The 15,269-nt window shown below is 45.5% G+C and overlaps 1 protein-coding gene across 2 annotated transcripts; it reads right to left on the bottom strand.

Moving 5' to 3' along the window:
- Positions 1–1,946: 1,946 nt before the first annotated feature.
- Positions 1,947–14,084, bottom strand: MOSPD1 (motile sperm domain containing 1). 2 transcript variants are annotated; one of them, XM_070759987.1, is made up of 7 exons: positions 13,805–14,050; positions 10,407–10,548; positions 8,182–8,443; positions 6,867–6,942; positions 5,772–5,995; positions 4,287–4,448; positions 1,947–3,042 (listed from the first exon to the last, which is right to left on the bottom strand). In XM_070759987.1, exons 3-7 carry the CDS (start codon positions 8,333–8,335, stop codon positions 3,011–3,013), a joined length of 648 nt encoding a protein of 215 aa, XP_070616088.1. In that variant the 5' UTR covers positions 8,336–8,443; positions 10,407–10,548; positions 13,805–14,050; the 3' UTR covers positions 1,947–3,010. The 2 variants fall into 2 exon arrangements, with proteins under 2 accessions (XP_070616088.1, XP_070616087.1); XM_070759986.1 differs by lacking the exon at positions 10,407–10,548 and having other exon boundaries at positions 13,805–14,084.
- Between the last annotated feature and the right edge of the window lie 1,185 nt (positions 14,085–15,269).

The following is a 15,269-nucleotide window of genomic DNA, read 5'->3' as shown; positions in this document are numbered from 1 at the left end:
AATAAAAAAATAAATAAACAGATCCATCCTAAGATAAAATACAGAAAATAGTATAAGGGCAGACTAGATGGACCATGAGGTCTTTTTCTGCCGTCAGATTTCTATGTTTCTATGCCTGTGTTTGATAGGATTCTTTATTGGCCAAGATTGAACACACAAGGAATTGGTCTTTGGTGCAGAAAAACCAACGTCAAAGCAGGAGACATAATAAAAAAGTAGTTATGGAAGATAATGAAGGTGATTCTATTCCACGGGGTGCTGACTTAACCTAATTGTATATTTTTCTACAAATAATTTTTATGTGTTGTATATATAAGCCTCTTAGAATAAAGGATTTTTTTTTTTTCTGCACTTAATTGGGCTGGCTGTTCTTCTGGCGCATCCCTCTGTAGAAACATAGAAGATTGACGGCAGAAAAAGACCTGGTAAAATCCATTGTAAGATAAAATACAGGAAGTAGTATAAGGGCAGACTAGATGAACCATGAAGTCTTTTTCTGCTGTCAATCTTCTGTTTCTATTATCTCTTTGAGCCGGGGTGTCTCTTCCATTTTTCCAACATTGTGCTGCCCTTTGCTGTCATGAAATGAGCTTATTAGAAGGCAGAGCGAGATGCCACCTTGTTGCCTCCAACTATAGCTTGGTGTAAGTTTGTGCTTCAATCTCCAGGAACTGTTTACAAGGAACGTCTGCAGAGGTTATAAAACCAGAACGTTCTCCAGCTGATTTTGTTCAAAACAGTTGCGAAAGAAATTAGGGGCTGAGCAAATGTCCTTTCTCCCTCCCTTCTCTTCCTGGAGTTGTAAACAAAACCACGGGACAAAATAGCCAGGCTACCTAATTTAATAACTGAGTAATGCGAAGGAATTTCATGCAGAGTTCCCATCTAGTGTCGACACGGGATAGGATTTCGCTGCCCTGGCTAAACTACCGGGCTGGTTTATAAAGGCTGGTCAAAAAACAATTGTGACAATTTCGGGATAGCAGAGCCAGCTCTAGCTCCAAAAAAATAGAGACCCAGGACTGTGTCTCACACTTATGACCGTTGCAGGAGCCCCCGTGTCATATAATCAAAATTCAGATGTTTGCCAACTCACTCATATTTATGATGGGCTGCAGTGTTTCAGGGTCATCTACCTCAGTGTTTCCCAAACGTGGCAATTTGAAGATATCTGGACTTCAACTCCCAGAATTCCCCAGACAGCATTCGGTGGCTGGGGAATTCTGGGAGTTGAAGTCCAAATATCTTCAAGTTGCCAAGGTTGGGAAACACTCATCTACCTGATCCACTTTTGTGTCCTTCTAATTAGCAGTCAATGAGAAAAACCAGATTCACGTAACAACTGTGTTACTGACTGAACTGCAGTGATTCATTTAACAACCGGGCAAGGAAGATTGCAAAATGGAGCAAATTTCACTTCAATGCTTTGTTTAACAACAAACGTTGAGCTCAATTGAGGTCAGGCCCAGGAGTACTGGTATTGTAAATGTTTACATGTACTATTTACCAGAGTTTTGGTGGTGCCTTCTAGGCCAGTGATGGTGAACCTTTTTTCCCTCGGGTGTAGAAAGTGCGTGTGCTTGTACTATCACGCATGCACGAGTGCCCACACCCATAATTCAATGCTTGGGAACGGTGAAAATGGCCTCGTGTGAGCCCCGGAGGCCTAAAACAGTCCATTTCCCAATCTCTGGTGGGCCCAGTAGGTCTGTTTTTCACCCTCCCGAGGCTCCAAAGCTGAAAATGCCCTCCCAGAGCCTCCAGGTGAGCCAAAAACCAGCTGGCTGGCATGCACATGTGCCAGCAGATATGGCTCCATGTGCCACCTGTGGCACCCAGGCCATAGGTTTGCCATCAGTGTTCTAGGCTAGCCTGCGACGATAATTCCTCTTCCTTCTTTGCAGGGCTCTTGCCAAGGCCACACACAAGCAGTCCACAACAACATGGAGAGTGGGTGCAAAGGTTTAATCTTCCAAAACATTCCTTACATAGTCAAAGTGCATTAGACCTTTCAGAAAAAAAAAAAGACGACAGAGGAAGGGCTTAAAAACAGAACCCCCCAGTCCGAGAAAGAAAACGAAGGGGTTTCCTTAGCCAAGGCTCCGAGTGGACAATCATTCCTGCCCAGGGACAACAACACAAGATGCATTCGTTCTCAAAGTCAGTTCCTGGGGTTTTTTCTTTTGCAAAGAGACCAAGCACATCTTGCATACGAGGTGGGGACGGTGCGTAGAAGCACTGCCTTAAGTTTGGATGCGTAATGAGGCTGGTGGCGCCAGTTAAGGGAATGTTAAGTCATCCCAGAAGTGGGTTAAAGAACAACCTTGGCCGGAACAAATGAGCTGGTTAGGCCCGAATGGCAAGAAACGGAGGCCAGGGAACTGGACAGAGAACGGCAGCTTCCTGGCCCTGGTGGAGGGTCGGTCAGCAAACGAGATTGCTATGTAAACACGATGCCTTCGGCCGCCGGCCTTTTCGCCGTCCAGAATAACGTTCTGCCAATTTTGAGAACTGGCCAGGGCTACACAAGAGTCACTTTGCGCTAATGGCAACACAAGACACGGGAGGGAGGGAAGGAACGAACATTGCGGGCGCGTCTGCTGGGGGTTTTGCATGATGATCAAACGACAGGTGGGCAGGTGGGACTTTTTTTCCCCTTCTTTCTTAAAAGCAACAGAAACGTTTCTTGCGATCGGCAATGCTGCCCGAGGGATGCAAATATAAAAATGCGCTCCGGGTTCGTTTCATCGCTGAGCGTTTTTGAGAGCTGTTCCGTAACAGAAGTGCGGCTAAAGGCTTAAATCGTTTCGGTTAGACATAGTTAAAACATTGCTTTTTTCATTAAAAAAAAAAAGAAAACAGCTGTAATGTAAATCGCTGAATAGGTTTCTTTCCATCGCATCTCAGTGGAGCCCAATGGGAGTCAAAGGCAATTCACATTCAGGATGTGAACTTATAACACCTTCTTTTAAAAAAACATACGACTTTCCACATCCCGTTAAAATATCACTCATGTTCTTAGGATAACCATGGTGATGAGACCTGAAACAAGAAGGAAATCTTGGTCGGTTGTAGCTTAAATATACATTGTACATGCCGAGCGTAAGTACGTACGTAAGTGGCGCCTCTACTTACGAACTTAATTCGTTCTGTGACCAGGTTCTTAAGTAGAAAAGTTTGTAAGAAGAAACAATTTTTCCCATAGGAATCAATGTAAAAGCAAATAATGTGTGTGGTTGGGAAAACCACAGGGAGGGTGGAGGCCCTGTTTTCTCCCAGGAGATTCCTAGAGAGGCCCCACAGAGGCTTCTCCCCACCTTTTTTGGCCCTGTTTCCTCCCAGGAGATTCCTAGAGAGGCCCCACAGAGGCTTCTCCCCGCCTTTTCCGGCCCTGTGTCCTCCCAGGAGATTCCTAGAGAGGCCCCACAGAGGCTTCTCCCCGCCTTTTCCGGACCCGGATTGTGGGGGCAAATATTCTGGCTCTGTTTTTTTTTTAAAGTGCTATTGCTAACATGTTGTAAGCCGCCCTGAGTCTAAGGAGAAGGGCGGCATAAAAATCGAGTAAATAAATAAATAAAACTATAAGCTAAGATCCTGCTATGTTAAAAACAGTCAATCAACTCAGTCACCACCACACATCACATTTAATAGTCGGGGGGTGGGGGCATGATCTAGATCTTAAGACTCTTGCGAAAGGCGAGGAGAGTGGGGGCCCAGTGTTCCCTCTAATTTTCTTTGGGGGTGGGCAGAAAAGTATAGTGCCTGAGCGGCAGTCCCTCCGGGACTGGGCGGCACAGAAATAATAAATAAATGAATGAATGAATGAATGAATGAATGAATGAATGAGTGAGTGAGTGAGTGAGTGAGTGAGTGAGTAAGTAAGTAAGTAAGTAAATAAATACTGTGTGTCTATAACAGTGAGCTCATAATAGGGCAACTCTATCAATATCAAAATGCCACTTAAATAGTTGAGCTAGTTTCAAACTAGATTTTGATTTTCTTTCTCTCTTCCTTACTCCCATTCTTTTTCTTTCTCTTTTCCTTCCTCTCTTTTTTCTCTCTGTTTCTCTCTCTTCCTCTCTTCCTCTCTCTCTCCTTCCCTCTCACTCTTTCCCTCTCGGCTTCTGGGCAGGTTTGGAAAACTCTGAGTTGATGATGATTTTTAAGTGAGCGATTGCTCACTGCTCAGCTTAGAGGGAACTATGTGGGGGCCGCGTGAATCTCTGGAGGGAGCTGGTTCCATTACACATCCCGTAAACCGTCTGTAAAAGCAAGGAGGAGCATACCTAATACATAAGCAGCTACTAACTTCTGATTCACGCTCAAGTGGAGGTAGAGAGGCACCAGGGAATCCAATTCTCCCAATGTGGGAAGCATAAGAGCAGCGATGCACAGGATTCCCACAAAGACGGTGAGTAAACTAGGCCCCGATGAGGCAATTCTGTTTTCTGGGGAAAAGGGGTGAAAAAAACAACCAAAGGAGGGAGAAAAAAATCAGAATTACAGAATCACGTTGCATTTCAGGTTTTTCCCTTTTATTTTCCTCTCGTATCTTCATGCCCATGACTGCTACTCCCAATGGCAAAAGCACCATTTATATCTTGTATTCCACAACTGCTATTGCAGCCCTGTTAGACCAGGGCTGTCTAATCACGGCCACTCTATGACTTGCGGACTTCAACTCCCAGAATTCCCCAGCCAGTAAATGCTGAGAATCAAAGTCCACAAATCTTAAACGTGACTGAGGTCGGACACCCCTGTGTCACCACTGGTCATCTAATCTGGCACTGTGCCCAACTAGTGCAAAAAAAAAGTGTGTGTGTATATAAAACAACTGTCTTCCTTTTTTATTGTGAGTTTATGAGAAACAGCTGGCTCACTTCCAATAAAAGCCACTTCATGATGGAAGTGACATGTCCTCAACAGCCCTTGCCTTGCATCTCATCGAGCCGGGCTGGTGCAGTGGTTGGAGTGCAGCACTGCACGCCACTTCAGCTCACTGCTCGCTGTAGTTCAGCAGTTCAAATCTCACCACTGGCTCAAGGTTGACGCAGCCTTCCATCCTTCCCAGGTGAGTCAAATGGGGAGCCAGATTGTTGGGGAAAATATGCTGACTGTGTGAATCGCTTAGAGGCATATAAGTCTAAATGCTATTGCAAGAAGAAAAAAAAAACAAAGAAAGAAAGAAGAGAGAAAGAAATAGAGAGAGAGAGAGAAAGAAAAAAGAAAGAAAGAAGAAAGAAAGAAACAGAGAGAGAGAAAGAAGAAAGAAAGAAAGAAGAGAGAAAGAAAAAGAGAGAGAAAGAAACAAGAAAGAAAGAAGAGAAAAACAGAGAGAAAGAAAGAAAGAGAGAGAAAAAAGAAAGAAAGAAAGAAAGAAAGAAAGAAAGAAAGAAAGAAAGAGGATGGAAGGAAGGAAGGGAGCTGGGGTGCCGCAGTGGTTAGAGTGCAGCCCTGCAGGCTACATCAGCTCACTGCTCGCTGTAGTTCACCAGTTCAAATCTCAACACCGGCTCAAGGTTGACGCAGCCTTCCATCTTTCCTGGGTCAGTAAAACGAAGACCCAGATTGTTGGGGGCAAGAGAGAGGGCTGTAAAAGCAGGGTGAAGTGGTATGTAAGTCTAAACGCTACTGCTGTCTTGGGTCTCCAAATGGCCTGACGTCATGGCACCTTAGCACACCTATTTTCACTGCTCAATGGGGCGACAGAAGCCACGCAGGGGAGGACAAGCTCCCTCCGGGCGAGGGAAGGACGCAACGGACTTGATTACCTGGCTGACACAGAGCCTGCTCCAGAAAGACACTTTCGGCCAGATGCTCCTTCAGCCTCTTCTCTTCCTCCTCCTTCTGCTGCTGCTCTTTTGCGGTGGGGAGCAGAGTCGCAATCACCTCTTTCCTTCCCAGGGCTTTCCTCTGGCTCTGCTCCGAGACCTGGAGCCGGAACTTATCCATCACTCCATAATGGCAAGGTCGGACATCTCGGTGACGAATCACTCTGCAAAGGGAGGAGAGGAGCGCGTGGCTTTTACAGGCCGATTTCCCACAGAGAGAGAGAGATGGAGAGAGAGAGAGAGAGAGAGAGATGGAGAGAGAGAGAAAGATGGAGAGAGAGATGGAGAGAGAGAGAGAGAGAAATACAGAGAGAGAAAGAAAGAAAGAAAGAAAGAAAGAAAGAAAGAAAGAAAGAAAGAAAGAAAGAAAGAAAGAAAGAGTGGGGGGAATAAATATGCTTTGCCACCTCTGTTCATAACATTTCAGAGGAGCTGGAGTGTTTGGGACAAGGGTGCGAAGAGACAATTTACACCCACAAGACCTGAAGGGATTGCTCCATAACAGGGGTGGTGTCAAACTCGATTTCACCGAGGGCCTCATGGTTGGGCAGAGAGAGTTTTGCACACACGGATGTTAACCCACCAAGCAGCCAGTTAACCCCTATATCTATCTATCTATCTATCTATCTATCTATCTATCTATCTATCTATCTATCTATCTATCTATCTATCTATCTATCTACACCATATCTCTCTCTCTCTCTCTCTCTTTCTTTCCTCTCCTTCCCTCCCACCCACCCTTCCCTGCCTTGGTGGTGCAGTACTGCAGTGGTTAGAGTACAGTACTGCAAGCTACTTCTGCCGATCACCGGCTGTCAGCAGTTTGGCAGATCAAATCTCACCAAGCTCAAGGTTGACTCAGCCTTCCACCCTTCCGAGGGGGGGGGGGGTGTCAAATGAGGACCCGGATTGTTGGGGGCAAGAGGCTGATTCTCTGTAAACCGCTTAGAGAGGGCTGTAAAGCACCGTGAAGCGGTATGTAAGTCTAAGTGCTATTGCTACTATGCAGCAAGGCGAGAAATAATGTTTACATACATATCAATGCAGCACTGAGGCTTCACTGCACCGGCCGCATCCACCACGACATATTTATTTGGAGTTGTACATAGAACTGCAACGAAAGGAATACGGTTAACAACAGGCCTTAACAGCAATCGAAAGATTCAGATACGTGCCCTGATCTTAACTGTGATTCATATTTTCAACCCGTCTCCTACATTCTGTAACTTAAAGACTGAGTTCCATTTGGTGAATTTATAAACTCGCAGAGCTTCTAAAGGCAGGTACTTTGGGCAGGACGAACCTCAAGAAAAAATAACTACCACATTTTTCGGAGTATAAGACGCAGCTTTTTCCTCCCTAAAAGAGGCAGAAAATTCAGGTGCATCTTATACGCTGAATGTAGCTTTATCCCCCCAGATCTAACTAGGTGCTAACGATCTTCCCAGCTCTAACCTTGCAGGCTCTTTCATTGTTACTCTCTGCAAAGAATGTTTTCCAAGCCCTAAGTCTTTCCAGAGTTTTTTTCATTGCTCTAACTTGCTCAAATGTTTCTTTCCAGCCCTAACCAGGTGCTAACAATGTTCCCAGCTCTTCCTGGCTTGCAAGCTCTTTCATTGTTACTCTCTCCAAATAAGGTTTTTTTAAAGCCCTAACCAGGGGATAAAATAATGTGCTGAAACTGACCAGACTAAGGACGCTGGTCAGATGAATACCTGGTAAGCAGATTCTTTCCCCTATTTTCCTCCCCAAAAACTAAGGTGCGTCTTATACAGTGTTCCCTCGCTTTTCGCGGGGGATGCGTTCCGAGACCACCCGCGAAAGTCGAATTTCCGCGAAGTAGAGATGTGGAAGTAAATACACTATTTTTGGCTATGAACAGTATCACAAGCCTTCCCTTAACACTTTAAACCCCTAAATTGCAATTTTCCATTCCCTTAGCAGCCATTCAGATGATTACTCACCATGTTTATTTATTAAAGTTTATTTTAAAAAAATATTTATTAAAGGCAGACGAAAGTTTGGCGATGACATATGACGTCATCGGGTGGGAAAAACTGTGGTATAGGGAAAAAACCCGCAAAGTATTTTTTAATTAATATTTTTGAAAAACCGTGGTATAGACTTTCCGCAAAGTTCGAACCCGCGAAAATCGAGGGAACACTGTACGCCAAAAATACAGTAATAATATTACCCACTCCCTGGATCGCTGTTGCTACAATGCAACACAGAAATCAAGATGCCCCCAATAACTTCTCGTTTCTAAAAACTGTTGAAAAGCTGGAGAGGAAAGCAGAGCAAAGCAAAGTTGAAATAAAATAAACCCTCCAGCAAGGGCTTCAATACCCACCTTTGAATTTTAAGGCAAACTCATAGGGGTTGTAGAGAGTCAACACCTGTTTGTGCGTCGCCTGGTCATCGGCATAAAAGATGAGTTCGGTAGGAAACACAAAGACGGGAAGTTTCCCTTCCACTAACTCTGGTTGTCTTTTTTGCTGCTGCATTGGCACCAAGTCCTCCTTTCCTGCTCCTGCCGCACGTAGGGTAGCTCAGTCTCCAAAGACTTCTTCTTCTTCACAGCGGCTTAAGAATCGGAGAGCACTGTGCTCAGCCTGCAAATATGGGGAGGAGACAGCGAATGGAGATTGAAAAGCAGGAACAAAACCCTCAGCAGCTGGAAATTATGGATGCTGTACTTGCCCAGGAGAGTTTAGACCACTTTTTCTTGTTTTGGGATGGAAAAGTATTATTATTATTATTATTATTATTATTATTATTATTATTTATTAGACTTGCATCCCGCCGCCCCTCTCCGCCCCTTATAATAATATAACAAAAAAGTTGGAATAATAATAATAACAACAGCAACAACAATAACAACAAGAGTTGGAAGGGACCTTGGAGGTCTTCTAGTCCAACCCCCTGCTTAGGCAGGAAACCCTACACTACTTCAGACAGATGGTTATCCAACATCTTCTTTAAAACTTCCAGTGTTGGGGCATTCACAACTTCTGGAGGCAGGCTGTTCCGCTGATTAACTGTTCTAACTGTCAGGAAATTTCTCCTTCATTCCAAGTTGCTTCTCTCCTTGTTTAGTTTCCACCCATTGCTTCAGGTACTTTGGAGATTAGGTTGACTCCTTCTTTGTGGCAACTCCTGAGATATTGGAACACTACCATCATGTCTCCCCTGGTCTCTTTCTTTCTTTCTTTCCTTCCTTCTCTTTCTTTTTTTCTGTTTTGTTCTTTCTTTCTCTTTAGAGAATAGCTTGACTCCTCCTTCTTTGTGGCAACCCCTGAGATATTGGAACACTACTACCATGTCTCCCCTGGTCCTTCTTTTCATTAAACTAGCCATGCCCAGTTCATGCAACCGTTCTTCATGTTTTAGTCACTAATCCCCTTATCATCTTTGTCGCTCTTCTCTGCACTTTTTCTAGAGTAAAGTAAGGCCTACAATTATTCTGAACGACAGATCTAATTATTAGGACTCAATTCTTTTGGTGCCACTGGTAATTTACAGGCACAGCTTCGTTCGAGCACAACAGAAGCACCGACAAGTCTGCTCTGGAAGCCTGCCAGCCTGCAAGAACACAACAAGATTGTTGAAAAATACCCTCCTCTATCTGGTACTGCATAAATAAAGGATTCCAGGAAAAGCTAATAATTATTAAAGTGAGCCCATTTACTGAAACGGCACCACCCTGGATATTGGCAGTTTGTGTTTTTCTCATCCCATCTATTTTAAGGAAGTCAGACTTTAATCCCTAAATCTACATTATCTCCGAGTCTCCGGAGAGGGGCGGCGTACAAATCTAATACATAATAATAATAACAATGGCAGAAGCAGACATGGATTGCATTTAGAGCACCAAATAAGAGCTCGGTCTACAGCAGTGATGGTGAACCTTTTTTCCCTTGGGTGCCGAAAGAGGATAAGCACATGTTATCATGAATGCGCGAGTGCCCATGCCCATAATTCAATGCCTGGGGAGGGTGAAAACAGTTTCCCCTTCTACCCGGAGGCCCTCTGGAGGCCGGAAACAGCCTGATTTCCAACTTCTGGTGGGCCCAGTAGGCTCATGTTTCACCCTCCCCTGGCTCCAAGGCTTCCCTGGATCCAGAGGGGGATAGAAATGGCCTCCCCATCTCTCCAGGGTCTTTCTGGAAGCCAAAAACGCCCTCCCAGAGCCTCTGTGCAAGCCAAAAACCAGCCGTCTGGCACACACATGCACGCTGGAGCTGGGTTAGGGCAACAGCTCGTGCACCAGCAGATATGGCTCCGCCTGCCATAGGTCCATCACTGGTCTATGGAAAGAGGACCCCCACTCCAATACACTGCACATTTACATCCACGAAGAAAACAAACGTGACTTCAACGTCCCTGAATATATTGCCAGTCAGTGACTATGTAGGAGATAATTTCTACAAACTGTCTGCACTTGGAAGCCACCAATGAACTGAAAGGGAGGAGCACATTTCCCCAACACACAACCTGGGCCTCTGTTGCTAAACCTGTAGCTTCCGGGCACTCCTGGAGGCCACAATCCAGCCCCTTTATGGCCCTAGCAGCTACCTTTTGAGTAATGCAATACAGAGGAGGATATTCGTTCGATGGCATGCCTGCAAAGGATATAGCCCCCACCCGCTCAAAAATCTGGGGGAATTGGCCAAGACAGGAAGGAAGATGGTTGCGGGCAGCCAATGTCATGCTGGAGCTACAAGGCAAGGAAGAAAAAAGAGAGTTTGAATCCCACGGAAGAAAAGAATCAACGTTCTCTCCCTAGCATAACTTAAAAACAAAACAAAACCTCTTTTATCTAGAAATCTCCACAATCATCCAAATGGAAAGTGTTACAGACGTGCTCCTTAGTATTCTGTGAAAATAATCTATTAAAAATGTAAAATTTTCAGATGCAGCTAGCCCACTGAAGGTCTAGACTTGGCAACTTGAAGAAATTTGGACTTCAACTCCCAGAATTCCCCAGCCAGCATAAGGTTGGGAAACACTGGTCTAGATGACTGAATGTGTTTTTGGATAATCACTAATATTTCATAAGGTTATCACTATTTTATTCTATACTTTTTTCCTGTTAAGATCTCACCAGTAGTGTACCATTGTTGGCTCTATATTCTGACTTATTTACTTAAGTAAATTAATAATAATAATAATAATAATAATAATAATATATTAGATTTGTATGCCGCCCCTCTCCACCGACTCGTGTATTCACACAAATTGTGTATTCTGTGTTCAAGCAATGTCGTCTGGCGGGACCCAGGGGAAGAGCCTTCTCTGTGGCGGCCCCGGCCCTCTGGAACCAACTCCCCCCAGAGATTAGAACTGCCCCCACCCTCCTTGCCTTTCGTAAACAACTTAAAACCCACCTCTGCCGCCAGGCATGGGGGAATTGAGATCCTCTTTCCCCCTAGGCCTTTACAATTCTATGCATGGTATGTATGTATGTATGTTTGGTTTTTATATTAATGGATTTTTAATCACTTCTAATACCAAATTACTATTGTACACTGTTTTATTGTCGCTGTTAGCCGCCCCAAGTCTCCGGAGAGGGGCGGCATACAAATCCAATAATAATACACAGGATGAATGACTTTGTGTAGTCTTAACATAGAAACTTTGTTTAATTTCTCTCAGGAGCTTGCTTATCCTATCGATCTACCTACCCACCTACTAATACTGATAATTACTTTTCTTTCTTGTCTGACAGACTAAATTCCTGCAATAAGATGGGGTCACCCCCATCAAGAAGATGGTGGTGCAGTGGTTAGAATGCAGCATAGCAGACTAACTCTGTCAACCGCCAATAGTTTGATCCCGACTGGCTCAAGGTTGACTTGGCTTTCTGTCCTTCCAAAGTCGGTAAACTGAGGACCTAGATCATTGGGGGCCACGGGCCGGGGTGGCGCAGTGGTTAGAGTGCAGCACTGCAGGCTTCTTCAGCTAACTGCTAGCTGTAAGTTCAGCAGTTCAAATCTCACCACCGTCTCAAGGTTGACTCAGCCTTCCATCCTTCCGAGGTGGGTCAAATGAGGACCCAGGTTGTTGGGGGAAATATGCTGATTCTGTAAACATCTTAGAGAGGGCTGTAAAAGCACTGTGAAGTGATAGATGTCTAAATGCTATTGCTATAGGCTGGCTTTGCAAAACACTCAGGGAGGGCTGTAAAGTGGTATATAAATCTAAGTGCTATTGACTTCAATTAACCTCTGAAGTTCAGTGACAGTTCAGACATGTTTTTCTCTAGGTGAAGATCAATCAAAGGCAGGAAGTGATCAGAGCTGGCTTTGATTCCATGTTTATGAATCATTCTACCCTTCTCGGAAAACAACTTCCTGGAAAGGCAGATCGAACTGGATTCTTCTCATCTCCCAAATCCTGGGATTGTAAAGTCTTTTGATTGGTATGTGTGATGGTAAGATTGCATTGACTAGATTAAAGGGCTTTTTATTGTTATTAATGCTTGAATTTGACATTTTACTGTATTGCTTTATTGTTGCAAGCCTGTCCTGAGCCCTATAGGATAGGGTGGCATATAAGATAGCGGCACAGTAATCGAATTAAGACGGCACAGAAATCGAATAAAAAAATACGTCAAATTAGATAAAGAAAAATTCAGGCACATGAGCCCCAGCGACCAGTCGGGTCCCACAGAGTTGGCCTTCACCAAGTCCCATCGACTAGACAATGATGCTTGGCGGGGCCTAAGGGAAGAGACTTCTCCATGGGGGCCCCGGGGGGATTCATACTGCCCCCACCCTCCTCCCCCAGGCTTGGGGACACAAATATTTACAGCACTTGCCTATGAATGAATGTATGCTGAATGGAAAGCAGGTTGGTGGACTGAATACAACTGATTTTAGATTAAATTGGGATTTTAGACTGTTTTAGTTTTATTGGATTTCAGAACTGTATTTTTTTCATATGTTGTAAGCCACCCTGAGTCCTTGGAGAGGGGTGGGATAAAAATCCAATAAATAAATAAATAAAAACATAGAAGATTGACGGCAGAAAAAGACCTCATGGTCCATCTAGTCTGCCCTTATACTATTTCCTGTATTTTATCCAAGGATGAATATTTGTTTATCCCAGGCATGTTTAAATTCAGTGACTGTGGATTTACCAACCACGTCTGCTGGAAGTTTGTTCCAAGCATCTACGACTCTTTCAGTCAAATAATATTTTCTCACTTTGCTTCTGATCTTTCCCCCAACTAACCTCAGATTGTGTCCCCTTGTTCTTGTGTTCACTTTCCTATTAAAAACACTTCCCTCCTGAACCTTATTTAACCCTTTCACATATTTAAATGTTTCGATTATGTCCTCCCTTTCCCTTCTGTCCTCCAGACTATAGAGATGGAGTTTATGAAGTCTTTCCTGATCAGTTTGATGCTTAAGACAGACAGACAGACTAGATAGATAGTTATAAAGCAGTCTCGTCCTTTTTTCAGATATACCTGCGACCCATTCAGCTTTTGTTGAGGCCCAGGGGTAGGCAAAGTTGGCTCTTCTATGACATGTGGATTTCAACTCCCAGAATTCTTGGGCTAGCATGAATAGCTTAGGGAATTCTGGAAGTTGAAGTCCACAAGTCATATAAGAGCCCGCTTTGCCTACCTCTGGCTTAGGCCGTCCTGAGGACCCCTCTCAGCAACTGGGCATCCATTTCTTGGCCTCCCCCAATAATCCCCAGGCATTAAATGACTGACCCTCTCCCCAAAAACCGCCTCTCCCCCCCACGATGTGGGGCCTGGCTCTTCCTCCCGGCCCGGGAGCCCCCCTCCCTTCTGGGGTTCGGAGGAGGGGGACCTCTCGCCTTCCTTCCCGTTCCGTGGCCGAGATATCCACGGTCCCCCCTCCCCCCGCGTCTACACGCTCACACGAGCCTCCGAGTCACGGGCTTTTCCTTCTCCGCCCGCCCCTCAAGAGAGGCCGACTAGCAGGGCCCTCGCTCACCCCGCCGGCCATGCTCGCCGTCCCGGACTCGGCAACCGCGGAGAAAAGCGCCGCCGACCCGCCTCGCCAACTCAGGGCCTTCTTTCTCCTCAGGCAGGCCGGCTCGCCAGTCTCGATTTCCCCGCCCCCCCTCTTTTGACGTCACCGGGGGTCGCCGGGAAGGCGGAGGACCGAGCGAGGAAAGAAAGACCCTGAGGGGCTGCGCCTGCGCGGCAACTACGCTTCAACGTCACCGCCTCCTCTCTCTCTCTCTCTCTCTCCCCCCCCCCCCCCCCCCCCCAATCATCCTGGCAGTTTCCTGCGGTGGCTCTAGAGACGCGGTCGCCAAGCCGCGCATGCGCCTTTCGGCCTTCAGGCTGGCCCGGCCGCCATTTGTAACGGCTGTTGTGGAAGAGCGGGGGGGGGGGGTCATTTTGGTTCGGCTCAAAGGCGTGGGGGGAAGAGGGCGACTCCGCGGGTTATTGAAAAATCTGCTAGTAACGCCGGTAAAAGCCTTGCAATCAGTGGAACCGGAGTGAATGGGACCCTTGCCAGGCTGCAATTTGGCGGTCCAAAAGGAGAAGCCCCAAGGCCGGGGTAGGCAAAGTTGGCTCTTCTATGACACGTGGACTTCAACTCCCAGAATTCCTGAGCTAGCATGATTGCCTCAGGAATTCTGGGAGTTGAAGTCCACAAGTCATAGAAGAGCCAACTCTTCCAACCAAGATGAGGCTTTCCCTTCATTCATTGACCTGGTTGGCTTGACTGGGCTTTGTTGAATAAGCCATGGTGGACTTCACGCTGGGGTGTGATGGCCAAGCCCAACCACGATTCACGGCACTGACCAAGGGGACCCCAAAAGAAGAACCACGTGGCTTAGCCCAGGGGTGTGCAACCTTTTGAGAACTTCAACTCCCACAATGGGCTTGATATTATGCAGGTTTGCAATAGGCCTCCCTTGGTTTGGGCTTGATGCATGATGGGGATCCAGCCTTCCCAGTTCTGCAATAGCTGCAAAGCTTAAAAAGTCCATTATGGAGAAAACCACTGATCTCGTTCTAATGAGAGCTCTTCCAACAGTAATTAAAATAGTTATCACTCCTCTTAGAAGTGCTGAAAGTGATTCCACCAAGGGAAAACAACACTGTTGCACCACGGAAGCTATTCCGAAAATAAAAACACACAGCAGCAATGAAACCTGAATGGCTTTCCATCTTTTTCTCAGATTGTTTTTCTGCAAAACGATGGAGCAGATGGTCCAATTTTTTTTAAGGTCACATTTGGCAATGGGATCCTAATCTCAGACAAGATGCAGGTAAATGTGGTTTTAGTTCTAGGAGATTATTGTTTTAAGAATCTTTTTTGGGTGGGTGGGAGGCAAAGATTAGGAAGTTGTCAAATTGCCCTCCACAATTGCTGTCTTTTATTTATCCACTTCTTCGCCGGTGGAAGTTCATGAAAGAGAAACCAGACTTTAATTTAGCAT

This window comes from Erythrolamprus reginae, chromosome 8 (genome assembly GCF_031021105.1).
Source record: "Erythrolamprus reginae isolate rEryReg1 chromosome 8, rEryReg1.hap1, whole genome shotgun sequence".
In the NCBI taxonomy this organism is placed as follows: Eukaryota; Metazoa; Chordata; class Lepidosauria; order Squamata; family Dipsadidae; genus Erythrolamprus; species Erythrolamprus reginae.
This window is presented reverse-complemented; position numbering and strand designations above follow the sequence as displayed.